This window comes from Eleutherodactylus coqui, chromosome 4, assembly GCF_035609145.1.
Source record: "Eleutherodactylus coqui strain aEleCoq1 chromosome 4, aEleCoq1.hap1, whole genome shotgun sequence".
Classification (NCBI taxonomy): domain Eukaryota; kingdom Metazoa; phylum Chordata; class Amphibia; order Anura; family Eleutherodactylidae; genus Eleutherodactylus; species Eleutherodactylus coqui.
This window is the reverse complement of record NC_089840.1, coordinates 292,788,305-292,807,884: the sequence shown is the minus strand read 5'-3', so window position 1 is coordinate 292,807,884 and position 19,580 is coordinate 292,788,305. Positions and strand designations below refer to the sequence as shown.

At 47.3% G+C, this 19,580-nt stretch overlaps 1 protein-coding gene across 1 annotated transcript in view; it reads left to right on the top strand.

The window, feature by feature from the left end:
* The window catches only part of LOC136626792 (alpha-2-macroglobulin-like protein 1), a 150,899-nt gene that overhangs the window by 62,762 nt on the left and 68,557 nt on the right, over positions 1 to 19,580 (top strand). Inside the window, exon 11 of the mRNA XM_066601798.1 lies at positions 11,068 to 11,286. Within this exon, the coding sequence (XP_066457895.1) occupies positions 11,068 to 11,286 (219 nt within the window). The remainder of the gene's footprint in view (positions 1 to 11,067; positions 11,287 to 19,580) is intronic.

Genomic DNA, 19,580 nt, shown 5'->3' with positions numbered 1-19,580 from the left:
TGAACAGTAACAGGTCCAGTGTCTGTGCAGATGGCCAGATATCAGGTGTGGATAGTCCTGTTCTGCGGCTGTTGTATGTGAACAGTGACAGGTCCAGTGTCTGTTCAGGTGACCATACATCAAGTGTGGATAGTCCTGTTCTGAGAATGTTGTGTGTGAACAGTGACAGGTCCAGTGTCTGTGCAGGTTACCAGAAATCAAGTGTGGATAGTCCTGTTCTGAGGATGTTGTATGTGAACAGTGACAGGTCCAGTGCCTGTGCAGGTGGCCAGACATCAGGAGTGGATAGTCCTGTTCTGAGAATGTTGTATGTGAACAGTGACAGGTCCAGTGTCTGTGCAGGTGACCAGACATCAGGTGTGGACAGTCCTGTTCTGAGGATGGTGTGTGTGAACAGTGACAGGTCCAGTGTCTGTGCAGGTGGCCAGACATCAGGTGTGGATAGTCCTGTTCTGAGAATGTTGTATGTGAACAGTGACAGGTCCAGTATCTGTGCAGGTGGCCAGACATCAGATGTGGATAGTCCTGTTCTGAGGATGTTGTATGTGAACAGTGACAGGTCCAGTGTCTGTGCAGGTGGCCAGACATCAGATGTGGATAGTCCTGTCCTGAGGATGTTGTATGTGAACAGTGACAGGTCCAGTGTCTGTGCAGGTGGCCAGACATCAGGTGTGGATAGTCCTGTTCTGAGGATGTTGTATGTGAACAGTGACAGGTCCAGTGTCTGCAGGTGGCCAGACATCCGGTGTGGATAGTCCTGTTCTGAGGATGTTGTATGTGAACAGTGACAGGTCCAGTGTCTGCAGGTGGCCAGACATCAGGTGTGGATAGGCCTGTTCTGAGGATGGTGTGTGTGAACAGTGACAGGTCCAGTGTCTGTGCAGGTGGCCAGACATCAGGTGTGGATAGTCCTGTTCTGAGAATGTTGTGTGTGAACAGTGAGAGGTCCAGTGTCTGTGCATGTGACCAAACATCAGGTGTGGATAGTCCTGTTCTGAGAATGTTGTGTGTGAACAGTGACAGGTCCAGTGTCTGTACAGGTGGCCAGAAATCAGGTGTGGATAGTCCTGTTCTAAGGATGTTGTATGTGAACAGTGACAAGTCCAGTGTCTGTGCAGGTGGCCAGACATCAGGTGTGGATAGTCCTGTTCTGAGGAGGATGTATGTGAACAGTGACAGGTCCAGTGTCTGTGCAGGTGACCAGACATCAGGTGTGGATAGTCCTGTTCTGAGGAGGATGTATGTGAACAGTGACAGGTCCAGTGTCTGTGCTGGTGGCCAGACATCAGGTGTGGATTGTCCTGTTCAGAGGATGTTGTATGTGCACAGTGACAGGTCCAGTGTCTGTGCAGGTAGCCAGACACCAGGTGTGGATAGTCCTGTTCTGAGGATGTTGTGTGTGAACAGTGACAGGTCCAGTGTCTGTACAGGTGACCAGATATCAGGTGTGGATAGTCCTGTTCTAAGGATGGTGTGTGAACAGTGACAGGTCCAGTGTCTGTGCAGGTGGCCAGACATCAGGTGTGGATAGTCCTGTTCTGAGTATGCTGTGTGTGTGAACAGTGACAGGTCCAGTGTCTATGCAGGTGACCAAACATCAGGTGTGGATAGTCCTGTTCTGAGGATGTTGTATGTGAACAGTGACAGGTCCAGTATCTGTGCAGGTGGCCGGACATCAGATGTGGATAGTCCTGTTCTGAGGATGTTGTGTGTGAACAGTGACAGGTCCAGTGTCTGTGCAGGTGGCCAGACATCAGGTGTGGATAGTCCTGTTCTGAGGATGTTGTATGTGAACAGTGACAGGTCCAGTGTCTGTGCAGGTGGCCAGACATCAGGTGTGGATAGTCCTGTTCTGAGAATGTTGTGTGTGAACAGTGACAGATGTAGTGTCTGTGCAGGTGGCCACACATCAGGTGTGGATTGTCCTGTTCTGAGGATGTATGTGAACAGTGACAGGTCCAGTGTCTGTTCAGGTGACCAGACATCCGTTGTAGATAGTCCTGTTCTGAGGATATTGGATGTGAACAGTGACAGGTCCAGTGTCTGTGCAGCTGGCCAGACATCAGGTGTGGATAGTCCTGTTCTGAGAATGTTGTGTGTGAACAGTAAGAGGTCCAGTGTCTGTGCAGGTGACCAAACATCAGGTGTGGATAGTCCTGTTCTGAGGATGTAGTATGTGAACAATGACAGGTCCAGTGTCTGTGCAGGTGCCCAGACATCAGGTGTGGATAGTCCTGTTAGAGGATGTTGCGTGTGAATAGTGATAGGTCCAGTGTCTGTGCAGGTGGCCAGACATCAGGTGTGGATAGTCCTGTTCTGAGAATGTTGTGTGTGAACAGTGAGAGGTCCAGTGTCTGTGCAGGTGACCAAACATCAGGTGTGGATAGTCCTGTTCTGAGGATGTAGTATGTGAACAATGACAGGTCCAGTGTCTGTGCAGGTGCCCAGACATCAGGTGTGGATAGTCCTGTTAGAGGATGTTGTGTATGAACAGTGACAGGTCCAGTGTCTGTGCAGGTGGCCAGACATAAGGTGTGGATCGTCCTGTTCTGAGAATGTTGTGTGTGAACAGTGACAGGTCCAGTGTCTGTGCAGGTGACCAGACATCAGGTGTGGATAGTCCTGTTCTCAGGATGTTGTGTGTGAACAGTGACAGATCCAGTGTCTATGCAGGTGGCCAGACATCAGGTGTGGATAGTCCTGTTCTGAGGATGTAGTATGTGAACAGTGACCGGTCCAGTGTCTGTGCAGGTGACCAAACAACAGGTGTGGAGAGTTCTGTTCTGAGGATGTTGTATGTGAACAGTGACAGGTCCAGTATCTGTGCAGGTGGCCAGACATCAGATGTGGATAGTCCTGTTCTGAGGATGTTGTATGTGAACAGTGACAGGTCCAGTGTCTGTGCAGGTGGCCAGACATCAGGTGTGGATAGTCCTGTTCTGAGGATGTTGTATGTGAACAGTGACAGGTCCAGTGTCTGCAGGTGGCCAGACATCCGGTGTGGATAGTCCTGTTCTGAGGATGTTGTATGTGAACAGTGACAGGTCCAGTGTCTGTGCAGGTGACCAGACATCAGGTGTGGACAGTCCTGTTCTGAGGATGGTGTGTGTGAACAGTGACAGGTCCAGTGTCTGTACAGGTGGCCAGAAATCAGGTGTGGATAGTCCTGTTCTAAGGATGTTGTATGTGAACAGTGACAAGTCCAGTGTCTGTACAGGTGGCCAGACATCAGGTGTGGATAGTCCTGTTCTGAGGAGGATGTATGTGAACAGTGACAGGTCCAGTGTCTGTGCAGGTGACCAGACATCAGGTGTGGATAGTCCTGTTCTGAGGAGGATGTATGTGAACAGTGACAGGTCCAGTGTCTGTGCTGGTGGCCAGACATCAGGAGTGGATAGTCCTGTTCTGAGAATGTTGTATGTGAACAGTGACAGGTCCAGTGTCTGTGCAGGTGACCAGACATCAGGTGTGGACAGTCCTGTTCTGAGGATGGTGTGTGTGAACAGTGACAGGTCCAGTGTCTGTGCAGGTGGCCAGACATCAGGTGTGGATAGTCCTGGTCTGAGAATGTTGTATGTGAACAGTGACAGGTCCAGTATCTGTGCAGGTGGCCAGACATCAGATGTGGATAGTCCTGTTCTGAGGATGTTGTATGTGAACAGTGACAGGTCCAGTGTCTGTGCAGGTGGCCAGACATGAGCTGTGGATAGTCCTGTTCTGAGGATGTTGTATGTGAACAGTGACAGGTCCAGTGTCTGCAGGTGGCCAGACATCCGGTGTGGATAGTCCTGTTCTGAGGATGTTGTATGTGAACAGTGACAGGTCCAGTGTCTGCAGGTGGCCAGACATCAGGTGTGGATAGGCCTGTTCTGAGGATGGTGTGTGTGAACAGTGACAGGTCCAGTGTCTGTGCAGGTGGCCAGACATCAGGTGTGGACAGTCCTGTTCTGAGGATGGTGTGTGTGAACAGTGACAGGTCCAGTGTCTGTGCAGGTTACCAGAAATCAAGTGTGGATAGTCCTGTTCTGAGGATGTTGTATGTGAACAGTGACAGGTCCAGTGCTTGTGCAGGTGGCCAGACATCAGGAGTGGATAGTCCTGTTCTGAGAATGTTGTATGTGAACAGTGACAGGTCCAGTGTCTGTGCAGGTGACCAGACATCAGGTGTGGACAGTCCTGTTCTGAGGATGGTGTGTGTGAACAGTGACAGGTCCAGTGTCTGTGCAGGTGGCCAGACATCAGGTGTGGATAGTCCTGTTCTGAGAATGTTGTATGTGAACAGTGACAGGTCCAGTATCTGTGCAGGTGGCCAGACATCAGATGTGGATAGTCCTGTTCTGAGGATGTTGTATGTGAACAGTGACAGGTCCAGTGTCTGTGCAGGTGGCCAGACATCAGATGTGGATAGTCCTGTTCTGAGGATGTTGTATGTGAACAGTGACAGGTCCAGTGTCTGTGCAGGTGGCCAGACATCAGGTGTGGATAGTCCTGTTCTGAGGATGTTGTATGTGAACAGTGACAGGTCCAGTGTCTGCAGGTGGCCAGATATCCGGTGTGGATAGTCCTGTTCTGAGGATGTTGTATGTGAACAGTGACAGGTCCAGTGTCTGCAGGTGGCCAGACATCAGGTGTGGATAGGCCTGTTCTGAGGATGGTGTGTGTGAACAGTGACAGGTCCAGTGTCTGTGCAGGTGGCCAGACATCAGGTGTGGATAGTCCTGTTCTGAGAATGTTGTGTGTGAACAGTGAGAGGTCCAGTGTCTGTGCATGTGACCAAACATCAGGTGTGGATAGTCCTGTTCTGAGAATGTTGTGTGTGAACAGTGACAGGTCCAGTGTCTGTACAGGTGGCCAGAAATCAGGTGTGGATAGTCCTGTTCTAAGGATGTTGTATGTGAACAGTGACAAGTCCAGTGTCTGTACAGGTGGCCAGACATCAGGTGTGGATAGTCCTGTTCTGAGGAGGATGTATGTGAACAGTGACAGGTCCAGTGTCTGTGCAGGTGACCAGACATCAGGTGTGGATAGTCCTGTTCTGAGGAGGATGTATGTGAACAGTGACAGGTCCAGTGTCTGTGCTGGTGGCCAGACATCAGGTGTGGATTGTCCTGTTCAGAGGATGTTGTATGTGCACAGTGACAGGTCCAGTGTCTGTGCAGGTAGCCAGACACCAGGTGTGGATAGTCCTGTTCTGAGGATGTTGTGTGTGAACAGTGACAGGTCCAGTGTCTGTACAGGTGACCAGATATCAGGTGTGGATAGTCCTGTTCTAAGGATGGTGTGTGAACAGTGACAGGTCCAGTGTCTGTGCAGGTGGCCAGACATCAGGTGTGGATAGTCCTGTTCTGAGTATGCTGTGTGTGTGAACAGTGACAGGTCCAGTGTCTATGCAGGTGACCAAACATCAGGTGTGGATAGTCCTGTTCTGAGGATGTTGTATGTGAACAGTGACAGGTCCAGTATCTGTGCAGGTGGCCGGACATCAGATGTGGATAGTCCTGTTCTGAGGATGTTGTGTGTGAACAGTGACAGGTCCAGTGTCTGTGCAGGTGGCCAGACATCAGGTGTGGATAGTCCTGTTCTGAGGATGTTGTATGTGAACAGTGACAGGTCCAGTGTCTGTGCAGGTGGCCAGACATCAGGTGTGGATAGTCCTGTTCTGAGAATGTTGTGTGTGAACAGTGACAGATGTAGTGTCTGTGCAGGTGGCCACACATCAGGTGTGGATTGTCCTGTTCTGAGGATGTATGTGAACAGTGACAGGTCCAGTGTCTGTTCAGGTGACCAGACATCCGTTGTAGATAGTCCTGTTCTGAGGATATTGGATGTGAACAGTGACAGGTCCAGTGTCTGTGCAGCTGGCCAGACATCAGGTGTGGATAGTCCTGTTCTGAGAATGTTGTGTGTGAACAGTGAGAGGTCCAGTGTCTGTGCAGGTGACCAAACATCAGGTGTGGATAGTCCTGTTCTGAGGATGTAGTATGTGAACAATGACAGGTCCAGTGTCTGTGCAGGTGCCCAGACATCAGGTGTGGATCGTCCTGTTAGAGGATGTTGCGTGTGAATAGTGATAGGTCCAGTGTCTGTGCAGGTGGCCAGACATCAGGTGTGGATAGTCCTGTTCTGAGGATGTTGTATGTGAACAGTGACAGGTCCAGTGTCTGCAGGTGGCCAGACATCCGGTGTGGATAGTCCTGTTCTGAGGATGTTGTATGTGAACAGTGACAGGTCCAGTGTCTGCAGGTGGCCAAACATCAGGTGTGGATAGGCCTGTTCTGAGGATGTTGTGTTTGAACAGTGACAGGTCCAGTGTCTGTGCAGGTGGCCAGACATCAGGTGTGGATAGTCCTGTTCTGAGGATGTAGTATGTGAACAGTGACAGGTCCAGTGTCTGTGCAGGTGGCCAGACATCAGATGTGGATAGTCCTGTTCTGAGGATGTAGTATGTGAACAGTGACAGGTCCAGTGTCTGTGCAGGTGGCCAGACATCAGGAGTGGATAGTCCTGTTCTGAGGATGTTGTGTGTAAACAGTGACAGGTCCAGTGTCTGTACAGGTGACCAGACACCAGGTGTGGATAGTCCTGTTCTGAGAATGTTGTGTGTGAACAGTGACAGGTCCAGTGTCTGTGCAGGTGGCCAGACATCAGGTGTGGATAGTCCTGTTCTGAGGAGGATGTATGTGCACAGTGACAGGTCCAGTGTCTGTGCAGGTGGCCAGACATCAGATGTGGATAGTCCTGTTCTGAGGATGTGTGTGAACAGTAACAGGTCCAGTGTCTGTGCAGATGGCCAGATATCAGGTGTGGATAGTCCTGTTCTGCGGCTGTTGTATGTGAACAGTGACAGGTCCAGTGTCTGTTCAGGTGACCATACATCAAGTGTGGATAGTCCTGTTCTGAGAATGTTGTGTGTGAACAGTGACAGGTCCAGTGTCTGTGCAGGTTACCAGAAATCAAGTGTGGATAGTCCTGTTCTGAGGATGTTGTATGTGAACAGTGACAGGTCCAGTGCCTGTGCAGGTGGCCAGACATCAGGAGTGGATAGTCCTGTTCTGAGAATGTTGTATGTGAACAGTGACAGGTCCAGTGTCTGTGCAGGTGACCAGACATCAGGTGTGGACAGTCCTGTTCTGAGGATGGTGTGTGTGAACAGTGACAGGTCCAGTGTCTGTGCAGGTGGCCAGACATCAGGTGTGGATAGTCCTGGTCTGAGAATGTTGTATGTGAACAGTGACAGGTCCAGTATCTGTGCAGGTGGCCAGACATCAGATGTGGATAGTCCTGTTCTGAGGATGTTGTATGTGAACAGTGACAGGTCCAGTGTCTGTGCAGGTGGCCAGACATCAGATGTGGATAGTCCTGTTCTGAGGATGTTGTATGTGAACAGTGACAGGTCCAGTGTCTGTGCAGGTGGCCAGACATCAGGTGTGGATAGTCCTGTTCTGAGGATGTTGTATGTGAACAGTGACAGGTCCAGTGTCTGCAGGTGGCCAGATATCCGGTGTGGATAGTCCTGTTCTGAGGATGTTGTATGTGAACAGTGACAGGTCCAGTGTCTGCAGGTGGCCAGACATCAGGTGTGGATAGGCCTGTTCTGAGGATGGTGTGTGTGAACAGTGACAGGTCCAGTGTCTGTGCAGGTGGCCAGACATCAGGTGTGGAGAGTCCTGTTCTGAGAATGTTGTGTGTGAACAGTGACAGGTCTAGTGTCTGTGCAGGTGGCCACACATCAGGTGTGGATAGTCCTGTTCTGAGGATGTATGTGAACAGTGACAGGTCCAGTGTCTGTTCAGGTGACCAGACATCCGTTGTAGATAGTCCTGTTCTGAGGATATTGGATGTGAACAGTGACAGGTCCAGTGTCTGTGCAGCTGGCCAGACATCAGGTGTGGATAGTCCTGTTCTGAGGATGTTGCGTGTGAATAGTGACAGGTCCAGTGTCTGTGCAGGTGGCCAGACATCAGGTGTGGATAGTCCTGTTCTGAGAATGTTGTGTGTGAACAGTGAGAGGTCCAGTGTCTGTGCATGTGACCAAACATCAGGTGTGGATAGTCCTGTTCTGAGAATGTTGTGTGTGAACAGTGACAGGTCCAGTGTCTGTACAGGTGGCCAGAAATCAGGTGTGGATAGTCCTGTTCTAAGGGTGTTGTATGTGAACAGTGACAGGTCCAGTGTCTGTACAGGTGGCCAGACATCCGGTGTGGATAGTCCTGTTCTGAGGAGGATGTATGTGAACAGTGACAGGTCCAGTGTCTGTGCAGGTGACCAGACATCAGGTGTGGATAGTCCTGTTCTGAGGAGGATGTATTTGAACAGTGACAGGTCCAGTGTCTGTGCTGGTGGCCAGACATCAGGTGTGGATTGTCCTGTTCAGAGGATGTTGTATGTGCACATTGACAGGTCCAGTGTCTGTGCAGGTGACCAGATATCAGGTGTGGATAGTCCTGTTCTAAGGATGGTGTGTGAACAGTGACAGGTCCAGTGTCTGTGCAGGTGGCCAGACATCAGGTGTGGATAGTCCTGTTCTGAGTATGCTGTGTGTGTGAACAGTGACAGGTCCAGTGTCTGCAGGTGGCCAGACATCAGGTGTGGATAGGCCTGTTCTGAGGATGGTGTGTGTGAACAGTGACAGGTCCAGTGTCTGTGCAGGTGGCCACACATCAGGTGTGGATAGTCCTGTTCTGAGGATGTATGTGAACAGTGACAGGTCCAGTGTCTGTTCAGGTGACCAGACATCCGTTGTAGATAGTCCTGTTCTGAGGATATTGGATGTGAACAGTGACAGGTCCAGTGTCTGTGCAGGTGGCCAGACATCAGATGTGGATAGTCCTGTTCTGAGGATGTTGTATGTGAACAGTGACAGGTCCAGTGTCTGCGCAGGTGGCCAGGCATCAGGTGTGGATAGTCCTGTTCTGAGAATGTTGTGTGTGAACAGTGAGAGGTCCAGTGTCTGTACAGGTGGCCAGACATCAGGTGTGGATAGTCCTGTTCAGAGGATGTTGTGTGTGAACAGTGACAGGTCCAGTGTCTGTGCAGGTGGCCAGACATCAGGTGTGGATAGTCCTGTTCTGAGGATGTTGTGTGTGAACAGTGACAGGTCCAGTGTCTGTACTGGTGACCAGACATCAGGTGTGGATAGTCCTGTTCTGAGTGTGTTGTTGTTGGATTATGTTGGTGCTCAGATTGTTCTGTGGGTTTTAGGTCTGTTTCTTATAAATAAGTTCTATCCTTCAAGCCTTGTATCCAATCCTGTGTCTCATCCCACCAAGTTTCTGTAATGCCGATGACATCATATTTCTCGTCCTGTTTTTGGAGCTCCAATTTTCCTTGTTTGTTTCCCATGCTCTGTGCATTTGTGTAAAAACATTTAAGTTTGTGATCGGGGTCTCTTGCTCCTCTACTTTCCTGAATTTTTTGTCTTTGTTCTTTCTTTCCAGTTCTAGAGAGGTTCTCAAATGTATTAATTAGCTGTATATTTTTGCCTTTCACTTTCCTTCCCATATTATTTTAGTTTAAAGCCCTCCTAATGAGTGAAGCAAACCACCTGCCACATATATGCTTACCTGTCTTTGTAAGGTGCAACCTGTCTCTAGCAAGCAGTCCATTGTACAGGTAATTAACTCCATGGTCTAGAAATCCAAATCTTTGCTGACGGCACCATTGACGTAGCCTGTTGTTCACCTCTAGAATCCTGTGCCATCTTCTTATTCCATGGCCATCCACTGGGAGGATGGATGAAAAAAACTACCTGTACTCCTAGTTCCTTCACCTTCTTTCTGAGGTCTTCAAAGTCTCTGCAGATAGTTGGAAAGTCCTGATTTGTGCACCTGGAAGACAGCACCTCTCTCGTGAGGTGTCAGGTCTGCAGACAGCGGCCTCTGTTCCTCTTATAAATTGTGTGCCCGCTGGGCAGAGCTTCAGTAGACTTTGCACGAAAATGACATTGTATAGTAATAACAGACTGGTAGACATGAAAATCAAGGACTCCATTGGCAGCTATTTTTCCCTAGTGGTGACGATGGCAGAAAAATACTTTTTGGGGCTCATTTAGCAAAACTGTTCAACACTAAGACTGTCATTGTTGCTTATAGCCACCAATCACAGCACAGCTTTCATGTTACCTCAGCAGTTTGAGAAATGAACACTGTGCTGATTGGTTGCTATGGGCAACAAGGATGTCTTACTGTCAGACAGTTTTGCTAAATGAAAATTAAATGGGAGGTATGAGGGACATCAGGGAGATAAGTAGATGCATAGATTTTCTTGATGAAAATACAATCCATTATTGTGGCCATATTTCCCCAGGAGAGACACTAGGACCGCCGTATTTCATAGCATGAGTTATCAACAAACAGACACCAACCACGGCACTTAAAGGGTTTTTGTCTAGCGTGTGTTAGATTACACGTGTCCCGGGGATCGCACCGTGATGGGACAGGATGCATTGGGTTACGGCTGACTCCCAGTTCTGAAAATATAACTTGTGTTGCACTAAAACTTCCAGATGACTCTTGATCCCAGTTTGTCTAATACCAGTATTGAATTGTCCAATATGCTCAGTCTAGGGAATGTGTCCTGTGAGGACAGAAGTAAAAATGCTACCTCCTGTGACTTACTAATGTTACTGTCATGGGACAAAGGACATCCTGGTCTGTCACTAATGGGCAGATGGGATCAGAAGGTCTGGCTTCAGGTGTGAATTAACATACCAATGAATATTGATTGAGTTTTAGCCTTGGCAGGATGTATTCCTGAACACCCATACTTCATTCACCCAGCTTCCACAGGCATGCAGACTAACTGATACCAGAGAACACTAGCTGACAAACAAAGATGGGTGAATCTCCCGATTTCACACTTCATGACAATGGCCAGCTGATTGATGAAATGGGTGGCATGGTGTGGAGACTTTATTATAGTGGTGAAGATACAGTATTGATAGTACATGATGGTGTATGACATCACCAGACCGTGCGCTGACATGCCGTGTGATGCGTAATCATATTAGATGCCTCATAGGCTTCTATTTTTGATTGCCATATGGATTATGTTCTTTTTTTATTTCAGGCCACGACTGATGAGGAAGATGAACCCTACATCTCTAACAAGGTGTCCGTCCGCTACGGCAGCGCCAGTCTCTCCCTTCAAGAGCTACATGTGACAACCAAAAGCTCCTTGTCTATCCGCCCAATTACTAGCTCGGCGACAATTTTTGGGCCCGCCTCCGTGTCTGTGGATTTCATCATTGAGGATCGAGAGACAGGCGACATTCAGTTTTACTTTGTGGTAAGGAGAGCTGACACAATAGAATGAGATATATACAAGAGAGAAAATCCCATGAGTTCTGTGCGTTTGCGCGACACACAGAACTCGTGCGATGTATTAACCCCTTAACGACGGCCCCATCGGGAAACTACGTCCTCAGAAAGTGGGCCTTAATCCTAGAGGACGTAGTTTTATGCATCCTCTTTGGATTGATGCCCACTGGCCTGAGGACGTGACAGCTCCATGCTCTCGGTGCCCGCAGGTAGTTGACAGCATGGAGCTGTCATCCCAGGATGCGGGCAGTCCCCCCCGGCATTGCGATCGGCGCTATAAAATGAATAGCGCCGATCGCAAAAAAGTAAATAAAACAGTGAAAAAAAGTAGTAATTCAGCTGCTATGATGGATCGGATCCATCACGGCAGCTGAAAATACTCACACGGCTTGTCGGCGGTGTCCCCCGGAGATCAGGTCCTCCCGGACCCGCCGGCGGCCTTCTGCGCATGCGCGCCTGACGATGACGTCACGCGCACGCGCAGAAGCCCGGGTGTCCCCGGCAAATTTAAAATCTCCTGGCTCCCGGCTCCTGAAGGTAGCCGGGAACCAGGAGGTGTTACCGGGGACCACTGTGAGCGGTCCCCGGGCCCGCGATCACCGCTATCCATTGCGATAGCGGTGATCGCGAAAAAGTTTAAAAAGTAAAACAAAAGTAAAGTTTCACCTCCCCTCATGGATCGGATCCATGAGGGGAGGTGAAGATACTCACCCCCGGTCCTCTGCGATGTCCCGATGTCCCGGGACCCAAAATCCCCGTCTGCGCATGCGCGCCCGATGATTGACATCGGGCGCGTGCACAGAGGGGCTCGAGCCCCGGGAAATTCAAAATTGCTCTGCTCCTGGCTGCCAGGTGTAGCCAAGAGCAGAGGGATGTCACCAGGGACATGATCACTGTCATCCAATGGATGACAGTGATCATGTAAAGTAAAAAAAAAAGTGCAAAAAGTAAAAAAAAAATAATAAAAAAAGGGGTAAAAGGTAAAAAAAAAAAGTGCAAAAAGTAAAAAAAAAAGTTTTAAAAAGTAAAAAAAACCTTGCGTTTCATCTCCCCCCACAGATCATATCCGTGAGGGAGGATGAAATGACGTACCTAAGGCCTGCGGATTTATCCGCGGACCTCAACCCAGCTTCTGCGCACGCGCCCGTCACCAATGTGGCAGGCGCATGCGCAAAAGCTGTGGTTTTTTAAAATCTCCCTGCTCCTGGCTACAAAACTTAGCCGAGAGCCTGGAGATTTCACGGAGGGCCGCGGTGAGCGGTTCCTGATCACGTGTTCGCCGTTATCCAAAGAATAATGGCGATCACGTAAAAGTTAAAAAAAGGTGAAGCTTCATCTCCCCTCACTGATGCGATCGGTGAGAGGAGATAAACTTTTTTACCGGAGGCCTCCATATTTGCACCCCGACGCAATCTTCATCCGTGAACTTTCCCGTATTCTGCGCATGCGACCGCTGGCAAAACACCGGACACATGCGCAGGAGTCGGGGAGCACAGGAAACTTAATATCTCCTTGCTCCTAGCGACCAACGGTCACCGAGAGCCTGGAGCAGTGACGGGTGGCCTCGTTGAGCGGTCCCCGGTCACGTGAAAAAATGGTAGCGATCTACCTTTGGCCGGTCTCACATGACCGGATAGGAATTATGGATTCCGCATGCGTCTGATCCGCGGTAATACGCAGATCAATCGCATTGGATTACACAATTCCGCTCACATTAGCGGGTTGGAATTGCGTAATCCACTCACAGAAAAGAGAATGCAGTAGGTTCTATTTTACCGCGGATATCCGCAACATAGAGCCCATTGTGCTCCATGGTCGTGGATATACCCGCAGCCCATACGCCCGTATACCTTGTATACGGGCTGTGGGTACCCGTGTCATCGCTAAGCGACGGTGCGGGAAATACAAACAACAACAAAAAAAGTGTACTGCGCATGACCGCCCGTGTAAGTACGCAGTTATGCGCAGTACATTACGCGGCCGTACACAGGGTCACAGCCAGGCTCACAGATGGGATCCGCTGCGGGCCTCCACAAGCAGATTCCGCCTACGGCTGCCTGAGCCCGGCGTTATTCAGACCGCTACCTGTAATACGCAATTTACAAGAAGCCCCTGGAACGCTCGCCTTCCTGCAGTTCCAGGAGCAGCTTGTTGAGCGCCTTCTGTGTGAGACTGCCGCACCTCATCAAGCTTACGGAGACTCACGGAACGCCACTTTTTACACCCCATCCCCGCCACTGAGGTCAAAAAATGACTCCCAAAAAGCATGAGAGGAGGGGGGATACCCGGTTTTATTGCCCCATGTGCCCATCCCAACCAGCCTCCATAATTACCCGTCTTTGGAAATACTACACAGTTCACATTATTACTTTTATCTAAGATTTGGGGAACGCCAAAAAGGGCGTGGAGGAGGGGGGGGGGATTTTAGGGAGTCAATTTTTATTCCGTACAAATGAGCAATGGGGCCTGGAATTTATTCAGTTATGCCCTGCAATCCAACTGGTGTTCCCTCCATTATAGGCCTTGCCATGTTTCCTGTAAGTAGATTAGGGCCACAATGGGTATGTTTTTGAACACGGGACAAACGGGGGTATCCATTTGGGGTGAACGTCTTCATTCCTATGTAAACTGTACAAAAAAAAAAAGTTTTTAAATTGACAAAATTGCCAAAAAAATGAAAATTGTAATTTTTTTCTTCTGCTTTGCTGAAATTTATTCAAATACTGTGTGGTCAAAATACGCAGTACACCCCTAGATGAATTCATTAAGGGCTCTAGTTTTTAAAATGGGGATATTTGTGGGGGTCTTTATAGTTTTGGACGCTCAATGACTCTATAAGTGGGCAATGGGGCCTGGAATTTATTCCGTTGTACCCTAAAATCCAACGGGTGCTCCTTCCATTATAGGCCTAGCCATGCGTCCTTTAAGTAGATTAGGGCCACAAGGGGTATGGTTCTGAACACGGGACAAACAGGGGTATCCATTTTGGGGTGAAAGTCTTCATCCCTATGTGTGCTGTACAAAAAAAACCAGTTTTTAAATTGATACAACTGCCAAAAAAATGAAAATTGTAATTTTTTTTCCTACTGCTTTGCTTAAATTTATTCAAAAATTGTAGGGTAAAAATACACAGTACACCCCTAGATAAATTCGTTAGGGGGTCTAGTTTTCAAAATGGGATCATTTGTGGGGGTTCTCTGTCGTTTTGGCCGCTCAAGGGCTCTACAAGTGTGCAATGGGGTCTAAATCACCTTCATGCTAAATTTCTGTTCTGAAAGCCACCGACTACTCCTTTCATTTTGGGCCCCGTTGTGCATCCAGACAAAAGATTAGGGCCACAATGGGTATGTCTCTGAACACAGGACAAACAGGGGTATCCACTTTGGGGTGCAAGTCTTCATTCATGTGTGTGCTGTACCAAAAAAGCAGTTTTTAAAACGACAGAATTGCCAAAAAAACGAAAATCACAATATTATTTCCTTTTGCTTTGCTTCAATTCATTCAAAAACTGTGGGCTCAAAATGGGCAGTACACCCCTAGATAAATTCATTAAGGGGTCTAGTTTTCAAAATGGGGTCACTTGTGGGGGTTCTCTTTGATTTTGGCCGCTCAAGAGCTCTACAAAAGTGCTATGGGCCTAAAACGCCTTCAAGGAAAATCTATGTTCTTAAAGCCACCGACTACTCCTTTTGTTTTGGGCCCCATTGTGCATCCAGACATAAGATTAGGGCCACAATGGGTATGTCTCTGAACACGGGAGAAACAGGGGTATCCATTTTGGGATGAAAGGCTTCATTCATGCGTGTGCTGTACAAAAAAAGCTGTTTTTAAAATGACAGAATTGACAAAAAAATGAAAATCACAATTTTTTCCTTTTGCTTGGCTTGAATTCATTCAAAAACTGTGGGGTCAAAATTGTCAGTACACCCCTAGATAAATTCGTTAAGGGGTCTAGTTTTCAAAATGGGGTCACTTGTGGGGGTTCTCTTTGGTTTTGGCCACTCAAGAGCTCTACAAAAGTGCTATGGGGCCTAAAACGCCTTCAAGCAAAATTTATGTTCTGAAAGACACCGACTACTCCTTTCATTTTGGCTCCCGTTATGCATCCAGACATAAGATTAGGGCCAAAATGGGTATGTTTCTGAACACGGGAGAAACGGGGGTATCCATTTTGGTGTGTAAATCCTCATTTTCATAGGCTCTATAGGAAAAACATATGTCTTTAAAATGACATATTTGCAAAAATATGAAATTTTATTTTTTGTCCCCTAAATTGAACTAATTCCTGAAAAGAACTGGTGGGGTCAAAATACTCATGACACCCCTCAGTGAATACACTAAGGGGTGTAGTTTTTAAAATGGGGTCATTTGTAGGTGTATCTATTATTCTGACACTTATGAGCCTCTGCAAACTTGGCTTGGTGCAGGAAAACAAAGTGCTCCTCAAAATGCTGAAAAGTAATGTTAAATTTGTACGTCCTCTAAATGGTTAAAAAAAACACAAAAGTTTTTCAAGTGTGCATTCAGAATAAAGTAAACAGATGGAAATACATATCCTATCAAAAATTTGTACAGTATGTTTGGACATATTTGAGATATTACGGTTCAAAATGTGAAAAAATGACAATTTTTTCAAAATTTTTCCAATATTGGTACTTTTAATAAATATACACAAATTATATCGGTCTCTTTTTACAATCTAAATGAAGTACAACATGTGGCGAAAAAACAATGTCAGAATCACTGGGATATGTAAAGCCTTTACGGAGTTATGCCACGTTGAACGACGCATGTCAGATTTCCAAAATTTGGCTCCGTCACTAAGGCGCAAACACGCTTCGTCACTAAGGGGTTATCCCACTGCTTCCAATGGGCTAATGCCCTATTTTTTGGTGATATCGCAGAAAACATGCCAGTTATTTGCTGGGGGTGAATGTACACGCAAGCTTCATGCGAGAGCAAAGCAATTTAAAAAGACAATTTGTAATTTATTATTATTTTTTTCTCATTAGATTTTTATTGAATTTCACAGTCAGAATTTACCGTATATACCGGCGTATAAGACGACTTTTGAACCCCGAAAAATCTGCTCTGCAGTCGGGGGTCGTCTTATGCGCCGGTAAAACAAAAAAAAAAAAGTGTAAAAAAAAAAAATTTTATTACTCACCTCCCACGGCGTTCTGTCGCGCTCCGGCAGGATGTCGCTCGCTCCGGCAGGCTGTCGCTCGCTCCTCGTCCCTGCCGCAGCATAGCTTTCTGAATGCGGGGCTTGAAATCCCCGCTTCCAGAAAGCTAATACACACGCCGGCAGCCATGACAGCATTGAATGGCTGTGATTGGCTAAAGCACACGTGGCTTCAGCCAATCACACTATTCAATGACATCATTGAATGGCTGTGATTGGCTGAAGGCGCACGTGTTAGCAATCACACCCATTCAATGATGTCATTGAATAGTGTGATTGGCTGAAGCCACGTGTGCTTTAGCCAATCACAGCCATTCAATGATGTCATGGCTGCCGGCGTGTGTATTAGCTTTCTGGAAGCGGGGATTTCAAGCCCCACATTCAGAAAGCTATGCTGCGCCGGGGACGAGGAGCGAGCGACAGCCTGCCGGAGCGAGCGACATCCTGCCGGAGCGCGACAGAACGCCGTGGGAGGTGAGTAATAAAATTTTTTTTTTTTTCTCCACTGAATACCGGCGTATAAGGTGACAGTTGGGGGGTCGTCTTATACGCCCCGTCGCCTTATACGCCGGTATATACGGTACATGTATGCATTAGTATGATTACACTTATACAAGAATTATTACAGAAGTGAAAGTAGAATACCATCGAATTTTCTGCGTGAAACCGTATTAAGTCATATGAAAGACATGTTATGAAGAGTTTTGGGTAGGGCAGGATATGGGGGGAGGATAGATAGGGGAGGGGGGGGAGGCGTGAAAACATATGGATTTATAGGAATTTTCCCTGAGATCTAGAAGTAGTAGTGCTGTGGCAGGGAGTTCAGGGACTTTGGTAGTCGAAATTTTGTTAATTAACCCCTTCCCGCTCCAGGGCGTAAGTTTACGTCCTGGCAGCCTGGTACTTCCCGCAACAGGACGTAAACTTACGTCCTGGAGATAGCACGGGATCACATATGATCCCGCGCTATCCCGCAGCGGGAGCCGGCTGTCAGTCACAGCCGGCGTCCCGCTGCAACAGCGGAGGGGAATTGGAGATGCGCCCCCCGCTGTTAACCCCTTCCCTGCCGCGATCTAAGTAGATCGCGGCAGGGAAAGAGTTCACGAAGGGAGCGCACTCCCTCTGTGTCTCCAGCCGGCTCTCGCGATAACATCACGAGAGCCCGGCCTGTCACCATGGTAACACAACACCAGACACTGGCGTCCTGTATTGCCTATGCCTATGATTGCTGTATAAGCGATAAGGCATGGCAGAGCAGTAGCTCTGCCATGCCTTATGACAGCGATCATCAGGGCTGTGGTCAAAGTCCCTCAGAGGGACACAAGCAGTGTAAAAAAACTAAGATTAAAAAAATGAATTTAAAAAACTGTAAAAAAAAGAGTAAAAAAACCAATTTTTTATGCTTTTTCTCAGATTAGCATAAAAAAAGGTAAAAAAACCCCAAACAAACACATATTTGCTATTGTCGCATCCGTAACGACACGTACAATAAGTTTCACATGCTTTTGACTGTGCACGGAAAAAAAACGCTTAAAAAACGCTGAAAAACTGAGGCAAAATGCTAATTTTAAGCATTTTGCCTCACTAAAAACGCAATAAAAGTGATCAAAAAAGCCATATGTACCCCAAAATGCTACCAGTAAAAACTACAGCTCGTCTCGCAAAAAATAAGCCCTGATAGAGCTCCGTACATCAAAAAATAAAAATAAAAAAGTTACAGGACTTTGAATGCAGCAATTTAGAATAGAAAAAAGATTTCCAAAAAAAAGTGTTTTTATTGCAGATAAGTGGGAAAACTTAAAAAAAATGTAAGAATTTTGGTATCGCTGTAACTGTACCGACCCGCATGATTAACGCTGTAAAAAAAAAATAATTAAAAAATCTATGGCAGAATTGATGGGTTTTCTCTCCCTGTTATCATTAAAAAAAAATAAAAAATTACAATATAGCCTATGTACCCAAAAGTGGCACCGATAAAAACTACAGTTCGCCACGCAAAAAACAAGCCCTCATACGGCCGCGTCGACGGAAAAATAAAAAAGTTATGACTTTTGATAAACGGAGATGAAAATCCGCCAAAAATTGTTGCGTCCTTAAGCCCAAAATAGGCCATGTCCTTAAGGGGATAATGAGTAAACATTAGCCCAATAAGAGGCAATTAGAGGGCATGACCAAAGTATGTGGAGTAGGGGTTCCTCTTGCCCACATCCCCTCCAACAGCTGGGTCAGGGGCCATCCGTCTCTTCTTTAGTTGGTCTGGTGTGAGATACCACCTTGTGAGGGTTTTTAGGTGGGTTTCTATTAAATTGCACATTTTATCGCTTGTTTCGCTTTTTTAAAAGAATCTAACCAGTTGTCTAGTGGGATCTTTGTTTTTAGGTCTCTTTCCCAATTTAAAAGGTGGCATCTCTTCCCCGATTGAAGGTTTCCGGTCATGTGGTCATAGAAGTATCTAGTTGTGCTTTTGTTCCCTTTTTGTAGTTTTGTTATATTTGTAATTGTTGTATGTGGGAGCGGTATATTTTGGGGTTGGATAGTTTTTAATATGGATCTTATTTGGAAATATCTATACATCTCGGTCTTCGGTAGTTTGAATTGTTCGACTAGTTGTGGGAAGGACTTCAAGGTATTTTGCTCAAAAAGATCCATTATTTGTTCTATCCCCACCTCCGACCATGTGGTTAGTCGCAGGCCCGGTATGAAGTGCTCTAGAGTATCCAACGGGATTGTGCTTTGGTTTTGAGTCTTAGTGTTTCTTGTGCTCTTTGTGAGTTTGGTCCACGCCTCCACAGTCGCGGTGATTGTTGGTGAGTGGCATGGGAGATGTAGTTTCAACCTTAGCTGAGGATATAATGTTGCCAGAATGGTTGCGTATATTAGAGAATTTAGAGATTTGGAGTTATTTTGTTCTCGTTCCATGTTCACCCATCCTGTCGATGTCGAGTGGGTTAACCACTCCCTTGACTGGTTAAGTATAATCGCCAGATAATAGGATTCTAAATTGGGAAGATCTACTCCTCCTTGAGTTTTATGTAAGGTCAAGATAGATCGCGCCACTCTAGGTGGTTTACCATTCC